Consider the following 14,259-nt stretch of genomic DNA (forward strand, 5'->3'; position numbering starts at 1 on the left):
AATGTTGCAAAAATACCTAAGGCACCACTTCCGAAGAAGCAGGCCAAAAAACCTGCTAAGGTTCCAGCAAGTACAGACATTAAGAAAAATGTTGAGATTAAATAAAGTGTTGCTTCTGAAATTCCATCCACCAAGCAAGTCACACGATATCAGTATATCGCGTGATGAGTTTGATCGATTCAAAATGTTGGTACTTATTTATTTAAATATTTTTTTATTAAAATTATTTATAGCGTTAGTGTTACTTATGCATGTCAATTTTAGACAGAGAAATAATTTACTAATTTAAGGAACTTCATCGAAATCAACTTCAAAGTTGTGTTAGATTCTATCAAAACCAAGAATGCGGAAGATAAGGTTTGTTAATATTGATCAATACATGTATTTTATACATAATTATTATATATATACAATTATTTTTTTCTTTCAGGGTGGTGGTGTAAAAGTAACACATAAAGTGCCAGAAGTTGATGTCGTTCAGTCCAAAGAACCTTCTCTTAATTGAACTGTCAATCTGTTTTGAATAATCTAAATGATCAAGAGGTATTATACTTATTTATCTTCTGCATCATTTAAATTTTTATGGAGTTTTGTATATAATGTACATTTTCTTAATAATCTTGCAGAACTTTTTTCAAGTAACCGTCACATCATCTAGTCCAGAAGTTATTATTCAGCAGTTACACTCACAGTCTCCAGTTGGTCAATCAGAATTTAGCCCTTTAAGTCATCAATTTAGCACTCCCGAGCCAGAAATAATTTTTTGTTATGAACAACATTATCAATTGTATAAATACATGTAAACTAAACAATATACAATTTAGTACACATCCAACTATGTATAATATTTTATTGTATAATGTAATAACAATATTCAACTTGCAACAAACTATAAAATAATGTATAAATAATTAATAGGCAAAGTTAAATTTGTGACAGGTTCACAATAGTTCTGCAGTTCCAATCAACTTGGATGTACAAAAAAATATATTTCTGAGCTTCAAAATAATTTTGAGGTTTGAATTATTCACTAGCAATTTTTATATTTTTATAATATATAATTATATGTTTATATTACTAATATTATATATTTAGAAGGAAATAAGTGAAGATATTCCAGTAGAAGTGGTCAAAGAGGGATCCCAGTTCATGAATGATCAAGCAGAATTCAACAATCCTTCGTTTGTATCTTATTGTCTTCGTAAATTAAATGGGTTTAGTTGTATATAATATGATCATTTGTATATTTTTTTCATATATTTTGTTTATTGTTTTATAACAATATGAATTGGTTGATTGGTTAAAGAGAGTGCTTTGAAAAGACTGTTCCGCAGAGAGTGTGGCTAAACACTTCTTCACCTTTCGGCGTTCAAAGGAATGGTTATTGAATGTTATATATGATCAAATTGAAAAGATGGATCAAGAAGAATTTATAGATACAAACAAACAAGGATCATTCAATGCCGATGAATTAGTTGTTGAAAAAGATTTCGTCTTTCCAAAACCTCTTCAGATTGTAGAGGATGATCAACAAAATACTAATACAGAAAGAAGAATTGTGTTACATCCTTTGTTAACTGTGGACGAGCACACACCATTACCTATTCATAGGTAAAGGTATCCAGGCCCATTCAACACATCAACTTATGTGACATTATTCAATTCAGAGTCCGGTATAACAAATTATACAGTTTACATAGTAATACAGTTATAACAATAAGTGTTTTACACACCTCAAAAATGATTTATGTCTTTATACATTTCAGGTAGTTCATCAAGGTTCCATTACACGTTCGAATTGAAACATCCATGTTTTGTAATATCGGATGTGGATCGTACAACTTTCTATCTGCATTTCTGGATATGGTTAAACGAAGGGTTGCTTGTCAGGCATAACACAAAGTAAATCATTTAGTAATTTATAAATATATTGATTTAATCATGTATGTATATATTTGTATAAAATTTTCTTTTTATTGTGATTTTGGTAGGATTGACAAAGAAGAGCGATACAAAAAGAACAAGTGTCGCTTACAAATGTGGTTTTATTTCGAAATTGTAACTGTCCAAAATAAGAACTGGTTCTATGGGCTTGCATACAAAGATCAATTGCTTGATGAATCAGTAAGCTTTATACATTTATGTTTTTTATACAATTTGCAGTTTAAGTAGAAATGCACTTTTATACAATTTATGGCTACATGTTTTTACAGCACATAGGTGTCATTTTGTATTACATACGCAAAAGAGCCAAGTAATTCGACTCCGACATCAATGCATTCAACTTTATCACTGTGGATTGCAATTTAAATAAACTGATTACCAATGTGTGAGATGCTTATTACAATTTTGATAGTACGGTCTACAAGGATAGTACAGAGGAGTCGATTATTGAGTACATTAATGGATACAAAATTCATGTTGCTGCACCTTGGCATACCGTTGATAACATCCTCATCCCTGTTAACATCGAGCAAATATTTCACTGGGTTTTGATTGTTGTGTTCTATAATGATTGATGTATACATGTCTATGATTCTCCTAGGGGTGGTGCAATACACGATTCGTCAGTTTTAAATCAGATCAAGACATATGCACAACTCATTCTCATGTATCTATGTAAGTCTGATTTTTACGTGAAGAAATTCATTGACATATCTTCACATCAAAAATACAAGCCCCACTCTGAAGTTGACTCTTTTGAAATAATATATGTGAATGATATAACACAACAAGATGAAGGAAGCCTGTAAGTCTTATCATTACTCTTAATAAAATTTTTATTTTTAATTTATACTGATCAAACAAACTGATGTGTATAATTTTCAGCGATTGTGGACTATATATTGCTACTTGTGTAGACCATATCAGTAATGTGAATGTGGTCCAAAAATTTGATTTGGAGTTCACCCGTATTCAATATGCGTCTTTATTGTGAAACTATGGAATGCAAAAGATCCAAACAGATGCCACTAGTGATAGTGAGGCACCAGAAAGGTCAATCAGGATCCATAGGGATGTGGATAGCAGTTGAATGATCTCAATTGATTAGAACAATAGTACTAAATTTCTATTTTTTTGAATATGCAAAAGACAGAACAATATTTAATGTTGTGAGCTTCAAGATTTTTGTATTGTAATATACTCGTTTGTCAATTAAGTCTTTTACTTCGTTATTTTTATTAACACTTTAATACTTATACAAACTATATTATACGATGTATACTTATACATTAACTGTATAAACCTATGTGTATATTTTAATTTTTATATTTTTTGTACACAAAATGAGGAATACATAATTTTCAACAAAACATAAATATTTGTTCATGAAATTCAAATATACAAACAATCTTATACTATTGTTCATAAAGTTTAAATATACAAATAATCTTATACAATTTATATTTATAAACTAATAGTATATATCTAGGATTACATTTATGTTGGATATATACATAAAAATTTCTAGTGTCACACCCAAAGAATATACCCCAAATGAGATCGATATAGTTAACCTCTCAGAGGTCGCAAACAAGCCTATTCATAGCGTTGATCAAAATCATACAGTTAAATTTAGCAAAAAAATTAAAACTTTTAACATACTATTGAAGTATACTTTGACTTCATACTTAACAATCATAAGCCATACGATATTTTAAGGAATTGTTTCATATATATATAAAACCATGTAAGAGTTCAAATTTGGGCTTGTCCAATAAATAGTCAATATGACATATAAACCTTAATACAAAAGAATCCAAAGAAAACATGATAGAAATAAATAATCCTAATATCTACTAAAGTCTTCATAAGCTGGAAAATAAATGATAGTGTCCCGAACGTTAGGATCTACCAAGACTTGGAGAAAGAGTTCCAAGCTTCTTAAAATCGGCCTCCTTAGACTTCATGGCCGGAACCTACTATTGTAGTAATATTACGTAATGGGGTTAGTTGGCCACATGTACTAAGTATGGGTATATGCACATAACACATAAGGACATGCATGAAAAAGGATCATTTATCGTTTCATTAGAAACCATGCTATGTCATGTGAAAGTATTTAATGCACATACCATATAACGTTTACAAACAAAGGATACCATCAACTTACAACATGATCATAATCAAAGACATATTTTCATAGAGTCATGTTAACATATTCAATAAATCATATAAACATAACATACAAAACACTTACCAATGATATCATCCCTAACCTACAAGTGCAATGGTCATGTGAAGCCCCATAACCCCACACAACCAAGTAAATCGGATAGGAGACCATAAGTAAAGCTTTGCTTCATGTAAATTGTAACATAAGTAGTCATCACTTCATATGACAATATAACCCAATAAGGTATTCATCATAATGACCAACACTCATGTAAGAGTAACTTCATGTATCATAAACATATATCTTTCATGTCCTCATATTACATAAGAACAATCTCCTAGGACTTCCCTTAGAGTTAACTTGTGCAATGTATAATTAAATGCCCATATCCCTACCTATACTAAGTAGATTCCTCAAGTAACCCTATTCAATGTTCATTTACTTGCCTTTCAGTTTACATGAGGGAACATTTGCCTTAACCGACATAGACCATGTAGCTAAACATGGAATCCGGTGTCTTTCCCACACCGAAAAGAGGTGATCTACCGGCCAAAGTAGAACCTGCATGACATAGCTTTCTAGGTGGATCCACTAGCTAGTATCCTATGGTGACAACATAGTTAAAGAACTAGGAGATGTATTAGAGTCCCATAGTTCCACATTACATGGAAGCCTTAATCTCATAAGAATCATTGTGAACCTACCTTCCACTAGGGAAGGGACACTTCTCATATCTAGTCCATCGGTGCTTAGCTTATGTCCCTTTTGTTGAGATAACCTTTAAATTTTCATTAACCATAAAGTTATGATAGGTCATAAAAGGTTAATCCCTATATAAACATGATAATGATCTATTTTAGGATTATATGAGAATTTCCTTTCATCGCAACCCTTCATATGTGAGATTAACATAACATAGACATCGTGTGTAAAGCATACAAGAGAATATCATAGCTTGCCTTTTTGTAGTCTTATCATGATCTCACATTTAACATGTTCATAACCAAGCATATACACATAAAAACATCATACATACTTTCATAACATAACATCGTGATTCATAGCCTAACATAAACATTGTAGAGTAATCACAACTTTAGAAGACTTACCTCTTGCTTTCAAGAACCTTATTCATCTTACACTATTCATAATCATTCTTAAAGAAATACTCAATAACATAATCAAGAACAACTCATCAAATCATTTACAAGATTAATGCATAGCGTAGGAGAAGGGAAATGGGTCATAAAAGGTTCACTCAAACCTTTAATTCCAACCCTAACATTTACACATTATCAAATACTCTAAACATCCCATCCGAATCCATCACTTAATGAAGGATCATGTATAACACGACATTCAAACATTATCAATCAAATAATCAAAAATTTGTGTGTAATTAGCCTTAGAAAACATTTACTTTTCGTTAAAAATCATAAATCTAAGGTTAGGAAGAAAATCCATTTTGTAGAGTAAAAAACCTAGTATTTAAAGTTCTTGAAAACTTATCTTGAAAGCAACTCTTTGAGAAGGAATCTCAAGAGTGAAAAACCCATACCTTATAGATTAATAATCCTCTAAAATCTTAGTGGAAACTTCGAAACCTTCGTCTTCTTCCTTAAGCTTTTCTTGTTCTTCAATGGAGTTTGGAAAAGAGAGCCTTCTTGAGAGATTGAGAGATTTTTTGTTTGATCTGATTTGGGACATGTAAAAGTGGTCTGAAATTGACCTAATATACATATATATTCTTCCCATGAATTACCCAAAAGACCCTCCATTTAAATTACCAAAACGCCACTCCTAAATTGACTATAAATAGGAGAGCATTTGACTTAGCCAAATCTGAAAATTTGTCAAGGGTTTCAGCTTTGACAAGGATTTTAAATTAATTAATTAAGTTGATAATTTCTTTAATTAAGTGACCCAAGGTAATTACTAAAGTAACTCTAAGTCACTAGGACCATAACCAACCTCTTTGGACCATCCTAGGTTAGGTACTAGGATGTTTCTTTAGTTAGTTACCCGGCTAGTGTCACCCGATTAGGTTTTAGAATTCGGGTACACTAGTTAGTTTATTTTAGTTAATCCTAGGTTAGTTAGTTAGATCCTAGGACTTTTTAGGAATCTAGGACCCATGTGGCTTTACCTGCACGCGCGCCTGCCCCCTAACCGCCCTAACCGAATTCGGTTGGGCCTTGGTCGCTTGGTCTCTTGCACATGTGTTGCACATATGCTTGCACATGTTTTGCTGCACATTTCTTGTCCAAGGACCGTCATTATGTCCTTGGTGACTTCTAAATCTACATGATAATTTTAAATGATCATGTGCTATGATACCTAGGCTTGACACTTAGATGCCTCGTACCTAATGTGTACAACTGCGAAATTAATATTTTAGCTTAGATTTTTCATTTCAGGTATAATTCCTAAACAAGCTTGGATTGGAGCATTTGAACATCAAAGTATATTTTAGTACATATAAAGTGTCGAAGCATCAAAGTGTATTTTAAGTTACTTGTTATATACATAGAAATTATCTAAACACCCTTAAGCCAATATTCTCTAACATGCCCGATGTTACTCAATATTAGGCATTGGGATGTCTATGTAACCCAGTACATTTTCTTAAAATCTAATAGAATCTTCACTAGAAAAGTACATTTTCTCGAATGCTACATTGTTCCCCCCTTAGGAACATTCATCCCCGAATGACACTAAAATCTTTTGGAGGGCAGGAAAATAAACTCAATACTAGCAGCACAAGAAGCACATAACATATCATTACTATTAGCACTCAATTTATGATGCACAATCATATAAGAGCTACATATTCATAACACATAGTGAGGAAATTCCTTCTCAACCTTATCATAATCTCAAAATGCATCAAAGAGATACCATGCTATCGTTCTTATGAAAACAACAACAAAAAAAGAGCATTTCGATTGCCTTGGGAGTAGCTCCTGCATTCGCAATCTCTTCTCCTACTCTTCTCCTGGCTGTCCTTCTTGTGTTCATTACCTATATACACAAGAAATTGATTAGATGCTAAATGAAACATAGTGTCAAAACTCTAAAGGCACCACATAGGAGTATCAAGAAAATAGAAGTTTCCTAGTCGTCACATAGCCTCTCATCCACAATTGTGGTGCGCTTCACAACCATGAACAAGACACTAGGTAATGTGGTTTAGTGAGACATTGTCCCTAAGGATATTTAACCTCATGCTCTAATACCAAGTTTGTCAAACCTGGAGAATACACCCCAGATGAGACCGGCGTCGTTAACCTCTTAAAGGTCGCTGACAAGCCTCTTCTTAGCATTAATCACAATCATAGAGTTAAATTTAGCGGAAAAATTAAAACTTTTAACATACTATTGAAGTATACTTAGAATACATACTTAACATTCATAAGCCATACGATATTATGAGGAGTTGTCTCATATATATATAAAACCATCTATGAGTTCAAATCTTGACATAGCCAATAAATAGTCAATATGCTATATAGGCTTTAATACAAAAGAATCAAAAGAAAGCATGATGGACATAGATAATACTAATATCTACTAAAGTCTTCATACCCCAGAAAATAAATGATAGCGTCCCGAACATGAGGACCTACCAAGACTTGGAGAAAGAGTTCCAAACTTCTTAAAATCGGCCTCCTTAAACATCAATGGCTGGAACTTTAAGGTGTAGTAATATAAAGTAATGGGGTTAGTATGCCGAATGTACTAAGTGTGGGTATATGCACATAACACATAAGGACATGCATGAAAAATGATCATTTATCGTTTCATTAGAAAACATGCTAAGTCATGTGAAAGTATTCAATGCACATAACATATAACGTTTACAAACTAAGGATACCATCAACTTACAACATGATCATAATCAGATACATATTTTCATAGAGTCATGTTAACATATTCAATAAATCATATAAATATGACATACAAAACACTTACCAATGATCTCATCCCCAACCTACAAGTGCAATGGTCACGTGAATCCCCATAACCCCATACAACCAAGTAGGTAAGATAGGAGACCATAAGTAAAACTTTACTTCATGTAACTTGTAACATAAGTAGTCATCACTTCATATTAAATTGTAACCCAATAATTTATTCATAATAATGACCAACACTCATGTAAGAGTTACATCATGTATCATAAACATATATCTTTCATGTCATCATATTACATAGGAACAATCTCATAGGACTTTCCTTAGAGTCAACTTGTGCAATGTCTAGGTAGAGTCCCATACCCCTACCTATACTAAGTAGACTCCTCAAGTAACCCTAGTCAACGCTCATTTACTTGCCTTTCAGTTTACATGAGGGAATATTTGCCTTAACCAACAAAGACCATGTGATCTAAACATGGCATTCGGTGTCTTCCCCACACAGAAAAGTGGTGGTCTACCGGCCAAAGTTGAACCTAGATGAAATAGCATTCTAGGTAGATCCACTAGCTAGTATCCTATGGTGGAAACATAGTTCAAGAGCTAGGAGATTTATTAGAGACCCATATTTCCACATTACATGGCAGCCTCAATCTCATGAGAATCATTGTGAACCTACCTTCTACTAGGGAAGGGACACTTCTTATATCTAGTCCATCGTGCTTAGCTTAAATCCCTTTTCTTGAAATTATCTTTAGGTTTGATTTCATCATAAAGTTATCATTGGTCACACGAGGTTAATTCCATATATAAACATGATCATGAGATCTTTTAGGATTAGATGAGAATTTCTTTTCATCGCAACCCTTCATATATGATATTAACATAACATAGTCATCGTGTGTAAAGCATACAAGAGAATATCATAGCTTGTGTTTTCGTTGTCTTATCATGATATCACATTTAACATGTTCATATCTCAGAATATACACATAAAAACATCATACATACTTTCATACCATGTTATCGTGATTCATAGGCTAATATAAACATTGTAGAGTAATCACAACTTTAGAAGACTTACCTCTTGCTTCAGAGAACCTTATTCATCTTACACTATTCATTATCATACTTAGAGAAATACTCAATAACATAATCAAGAACAACTCATCAAATCATGTACAATATCAATGCATTGCGTAGGAGAAGGGAAACGGGTCATAAAAGGGTTAATTCAAACCTTAAATTCCAACCCTAACGTTTACATGTTATCAAATACTATAAACATCCCATCCGAAACCATCACTTAGAGAAGGATCATGTATCACATGACATTCAAAAATTATCAATCAAATACTCAACAATTCATGTGAAATTAACCTTATAAAATGTTTACTTTTTGTTAAAAATCATAAAACTAATGTTAGGAAGAAAATCCGTTTTGTAGAGTAAAAACCCTAGTATTTGAAGTTCTTGAAAACTTATCTTGAAAGGACCTCTTGGGGAATGGAATCCCAAAAGTGAAAAACCCATACCATATAGATTAATAATCCTCAAAAATCTGATTGGAAATTTTTAAACCCTCGTCTTCTTCCTTAAGCTTTTCTTGTTCTTCAATGGAGTTTGGAAAAGAGAGCGTTCTTGAGAGATTGAGAGAACTTTCATTTGATCTGATTTGGGATGTGTAAAATTGGTCTAAAATTGACCTAATATACAAATATAGTCTTCCCATGAATTAACCAAAAGACCTTCCACATAAATTATCAAAACGCCCCTCCTAAAATTGACTAAAAATAGGAGAGCATTGATTTAGCCAAATCTTAAAATTTGTTAAGGGTTTTGGCTTTGAGTAGGATTTTTAATTAATAGATTAATTTCTAATTTAATTAATTAAATGACCTAGGGTAATTACTAAAGTATCGCTAAGTCACTAGGACGATAACTAACCTCTTTGGACCATCCTAGGTTATGTACTAGGATGTTTCTTTAGTTAGTTACCCGGCTAGAGTCACCCGATTAGATTTTTGGATTTCGGGTGCACTAGTTAGTTTATTTTAGTTAATTCTAGGTTAGTTAAATAGTTAGGTAAATTAGTTAGATCCTAGGACTAGTTAGGAAGCTAGGTCCTATTTGGCTATACCCGCACACGTGCCTGCCCCCTAACCGCCCTAACGGAATTCGGTTGGGACTTGGTCGCTTGGTCTCTTGCATATGTGCTTGCACATGTGTTGCATATGTGTTGATGCACATTTCTTGTCCAAAGACCCTAACTATGTCATTGGGTACTGCTTAATCTACATGATCATTATAAGTGATCATGTTCTATGGTACCTAGGCTTGACTCTTGGATGCCTCGTACCTAATGCGTACAACTAAGAAACTAATAAATTAACTTAGGGTCTTGATTGCAGGTACAATTCCTAAACAATCTTGGATTGGAGCATTTGAACATCAAAGTATATCTTATTACATAGAAATGGGTAAATATCAAAGTGTATTTTAAGTTACTTGTTAATACATAGAAATTGGCTAACACCCTTAAGCCAATATTCTCTAACATGCCAAATATTACTTAATATTAGGCATTGGGATGTCTATGCACCCCAATACATATCCTTAAGACCTAACAGAATCTTCACTAGGCAAGTAAATTTTCTGGAATGTTACATCTGGGCTTATAAGATGGTTCATAAAGTATACATATACATTCAACTTAAACAACAACATATAGTTACACATTAACTGTATAAGTCTCGACAGTTTATACAATTGTTAATTCATTATGAATTGTATAATTATGCTGTTAATTATATGTAAAACTTATACAAATTATAAAAGTATAAATATACTTTCAACTTGAACAACAACTTATACAATTATGTATTTCCAAGCTTATGAACTGTAAAACTTATACAATTTTATAGAAATGTTCAATTGAACTTATACATAGACAATTTATTTATATGATGTATACTATACACACAAACGATAATTTCTAATAATAGCATGAAGAGAAAATGAAGAACAATAACGAGCACAATTAATTAGACATAACAACTTTATTCCATATTCAACGTCCTAACTCATACTTTTTAAACACAGAACTAATTGAGAATAAAATTCAATTGTATATGAGATCAAATTTTATTGTGCAATATAAATATAAAAGTTTATTAAACTTCTTGAGGTGTATTTATACATGACGCCTATTGTGACTTGCGAATCCACATGTGCTACACATATGCTTCTTTTTTTAGTCCAAGCAATTCACATTTTGTTTTTAAACGAGGTTTATTTTTAGGCCTTCCTGGAAGTCTTTCGAATTTTAGAGGTCGAACTTCATCATACATTATGGATTCAGGTATCACCCATTCTGCTACACCAGCCAATGGATAAATTGGTATCTCATAAATTTTCAATTTATTACAGCCCAAGCATGTTCATAAGGAACTTCTTCATATTGAAACTTCCCACAACTTTATGTTTTATTCTGACCATAAAACTCCTAACATAATCAGTCACATTGTATATATATTCAGTTGACGGCATGACCTATTTTACACAAATAGATTTATGTATATGTATAAGTCTATGCAATCGTATATATATAAAATCTTTTTGTGTGCATAACTCATTAATTAATAATATATATACATAAAAGATAGCCCCATTCATGTGCTCATTGCTTCATATTCAATTAGTAAATTCAGGGCTTTTCCAATACGGAGTAAATATAAAGGCTGCCTCGTACTTGTTGTCATGATTACATCTCCCAAACATTAGTTTGACCTCTTCTAGAAAATCAAAAACTAGTAATTCCCTTGCAGACACTAATGCAACATTTATACTCTCTGCAATGTTAGACGTTATAGACCATCCCCGATGAGTTTCTGCATGACACCTTGACCAGTTATCATATCCATCTAGCTTTAAATACTCTTTAACACATACTTCAACTTTTTCTACAGTATCCATCAGCCTATCAAACTCAACTTTCTTGCAAGTCTTTGCCATTGTATAAAATAGAGGATTTAGCTCCTTGGAGGCCTTATTAAATTTCTTCTCTATATTACCCCACAAGTGCCACATACAAGCATAATGTGGCACATTTTTATACACTTGAGTCACTGCCTTTATAATACTTTCATTTCGATCTGAAACTTCATACATATTAATCCTTTCACCATAAGCGTCCCTTAGTTGTAGAAAAAACCAAGACCAAGCTGCATCATTTTTCGAGTCAATGATACCATATACCAGTGGAAAAATGTGTCCTACATTTAAATTTACAAACACATTAACATTCCCATAGAAAAATTACATTCAAAAACTTAATCAATCATACTTGCTTCGTCTATTGTACTTGCAGCCACAAATGTTCCATTATTCGGTCCTCTTAGGTGACTTCCGTCCACAACTATTATAGGACAACAATGTTCAAAATCTTGTATAAAAACTATTCAATGCAACAAAAACATACAAGAACTCATTTATCTGTTTTTTTAGACGTATATGCGAGCCTGGATATGTAGTATTCATCATATACAAATATGCTGGAAGTTTGCCGTAAAATGCAGCTACAGTGCTCCTCAATGAAACCAAAGCCTTTTCTTTATCTCTCCAAGCAAATGAGTAATTTACATCAACTCCCAAATATATTTTTACATCAGTGCGAATATCAGAAGGTGTATATTTTGTCTTGTGATCAACAAGCTTGGGTTTAACCATCCCTCCAATCAGCATGCTTGTGGCATGTTTTTGTGAATACATTTTATCCTTTAAAGGACAAGTATGGTCTGTATTAAATGCTCTTATTCTAAATATACCAGACTTGTTGACATTAGATGCTTTCATTAACCATTTACATTCATAAGAAATACACATCAACGTATAACAACATCAGCAAAAATAATACAACACATCAATATACAAATAACTAAAACAACTTATACAATTATATATTTGTATGTATAAAGTAGGTACCTGATTGCGCTTGACTTTACTGTTTAATATTCATATCTTTTTTCAATTGCATATTTTTTCATCAGATATTTCAATGTGGCTTTGGTCTTATACACTTGGTCTACCTCCACGATCTTATTACAAGGATCTGAAATAACTCCATCGCAACTCCTTGACCCCAAAATACAAAGCGGCTCTACCAACTCACCAATTGTCAGCTGCCTATTATCAAATTCATTATTTGCATCGTTGGTAATAGATGTAACCATACCACTCTCCTGATTTGAACTTCCTCACAGTTCATTGACACTACTTATATTGTCTAGTTTGCTTATACACAGTGGATACTTTTTGAACTCATTTCCAGCCTTTTTAAGCATGATATAAACTCTAACACCCATGTCGTTGTGAATCAACATGGGTGTGTTGTTTTCTTCAATCTTATACTCAATTTTGAGTTTATTCACTTTCATATCAATCCCTAGTTGCATTGCAATGACATTATACAACTCATTATACGATTAACTTTCTATAAAAATCACCCCCTCAATTGTATAATCAACGTAACAATTGTCATTTTCCCATATACCAGAATGCATAACCAAAATAACCAATGAAGTGATTTTCAGAATCTCTGTATTAAAAATTAAATTATATACATATACATTTGTAATCTTAAGAAATGTAACAATCAATAGAACATGTACTTACACAATTTATAGCAACTTTAGTATTTAACTTATACACATTTTCAGATTACACCAAAAGTCTCTAGTATACACAAAATTATAGCTTTATAGAAATATACAATTCATCAGAACACTAAATATGCATATGAATATAATGGAAAAATTCGTATAAACAGACAACAGTTCCATACAATTATACAATTTACCAAATAACAGTTTGAAGTGTCCTCTAGTCGAACACCCAATAAAGCCAATCTATGAATCTATTTAACTAGCTTTTTCTTATCATCAACCACACGAGTCACACTACCCATGGACATTCCACTCAAAGCATCTGCCACAACATTAGCTTTCTCGGGATCGTAAAGGGCTTTCATGTCATAGTCCTTTTAAAATTTCTTACTATCTTCTTGGTCGTAGCTTCAATTCTTTTTGAGTAAATGCATATTGTAGACTCTTGTGATCGGTGAATACGTCAACATGTAACCCATAGAGACAGTTCCTCCAAATTTTCAAGGCAAATACCACGACCGCAAGGTCAAGGTCATAAGTTGGGTAATTCTTGTCATGTGGCTTG

General features: G+C 32.5%; 1 protein-coding gene across 1 annotated transcript; it reads right to left on the reverse strand.

The window, feature by feature from the left end:
- Window positions 1-11,724: 11,724 nt before the first annotated feature.
- On the reverse strand, window positions 11,725-12,801 carry LOC104649790 (uncharacterized). The gene is made up of 3 exons (XM_010329336.1): window positions 12,552-12,801; window positions 12,377-12,448; window positions 11,725-12,305 (listed from the first exon to the last, which is right to left on the reverse strand). Exons 1-3 carry the CDS (start codon window positions 12,799-12,801, stop codon window positions 11,725-11,727), a joined length of 903 nt encoding a protein of 300 aa, XP_010327638.1.
- Between the last annotated feature and the right edge of the window lie 1,458 nt (window positions 12,802-14,259).

The sequence above is a fragment of the Solanum lycopersicum genome, chromosome 10 (assembly GCF_036512215.1).
Source record: "Solanum lycopersicum chromosome 10, SLM_r2.1".
Taxonomy (NCBI): Eukaryota; Viridiplantae; Streptophyta; class Magnoliopsida; order Solanales; family Solanaceae; genus Solanum; species Solanum lycopersicum.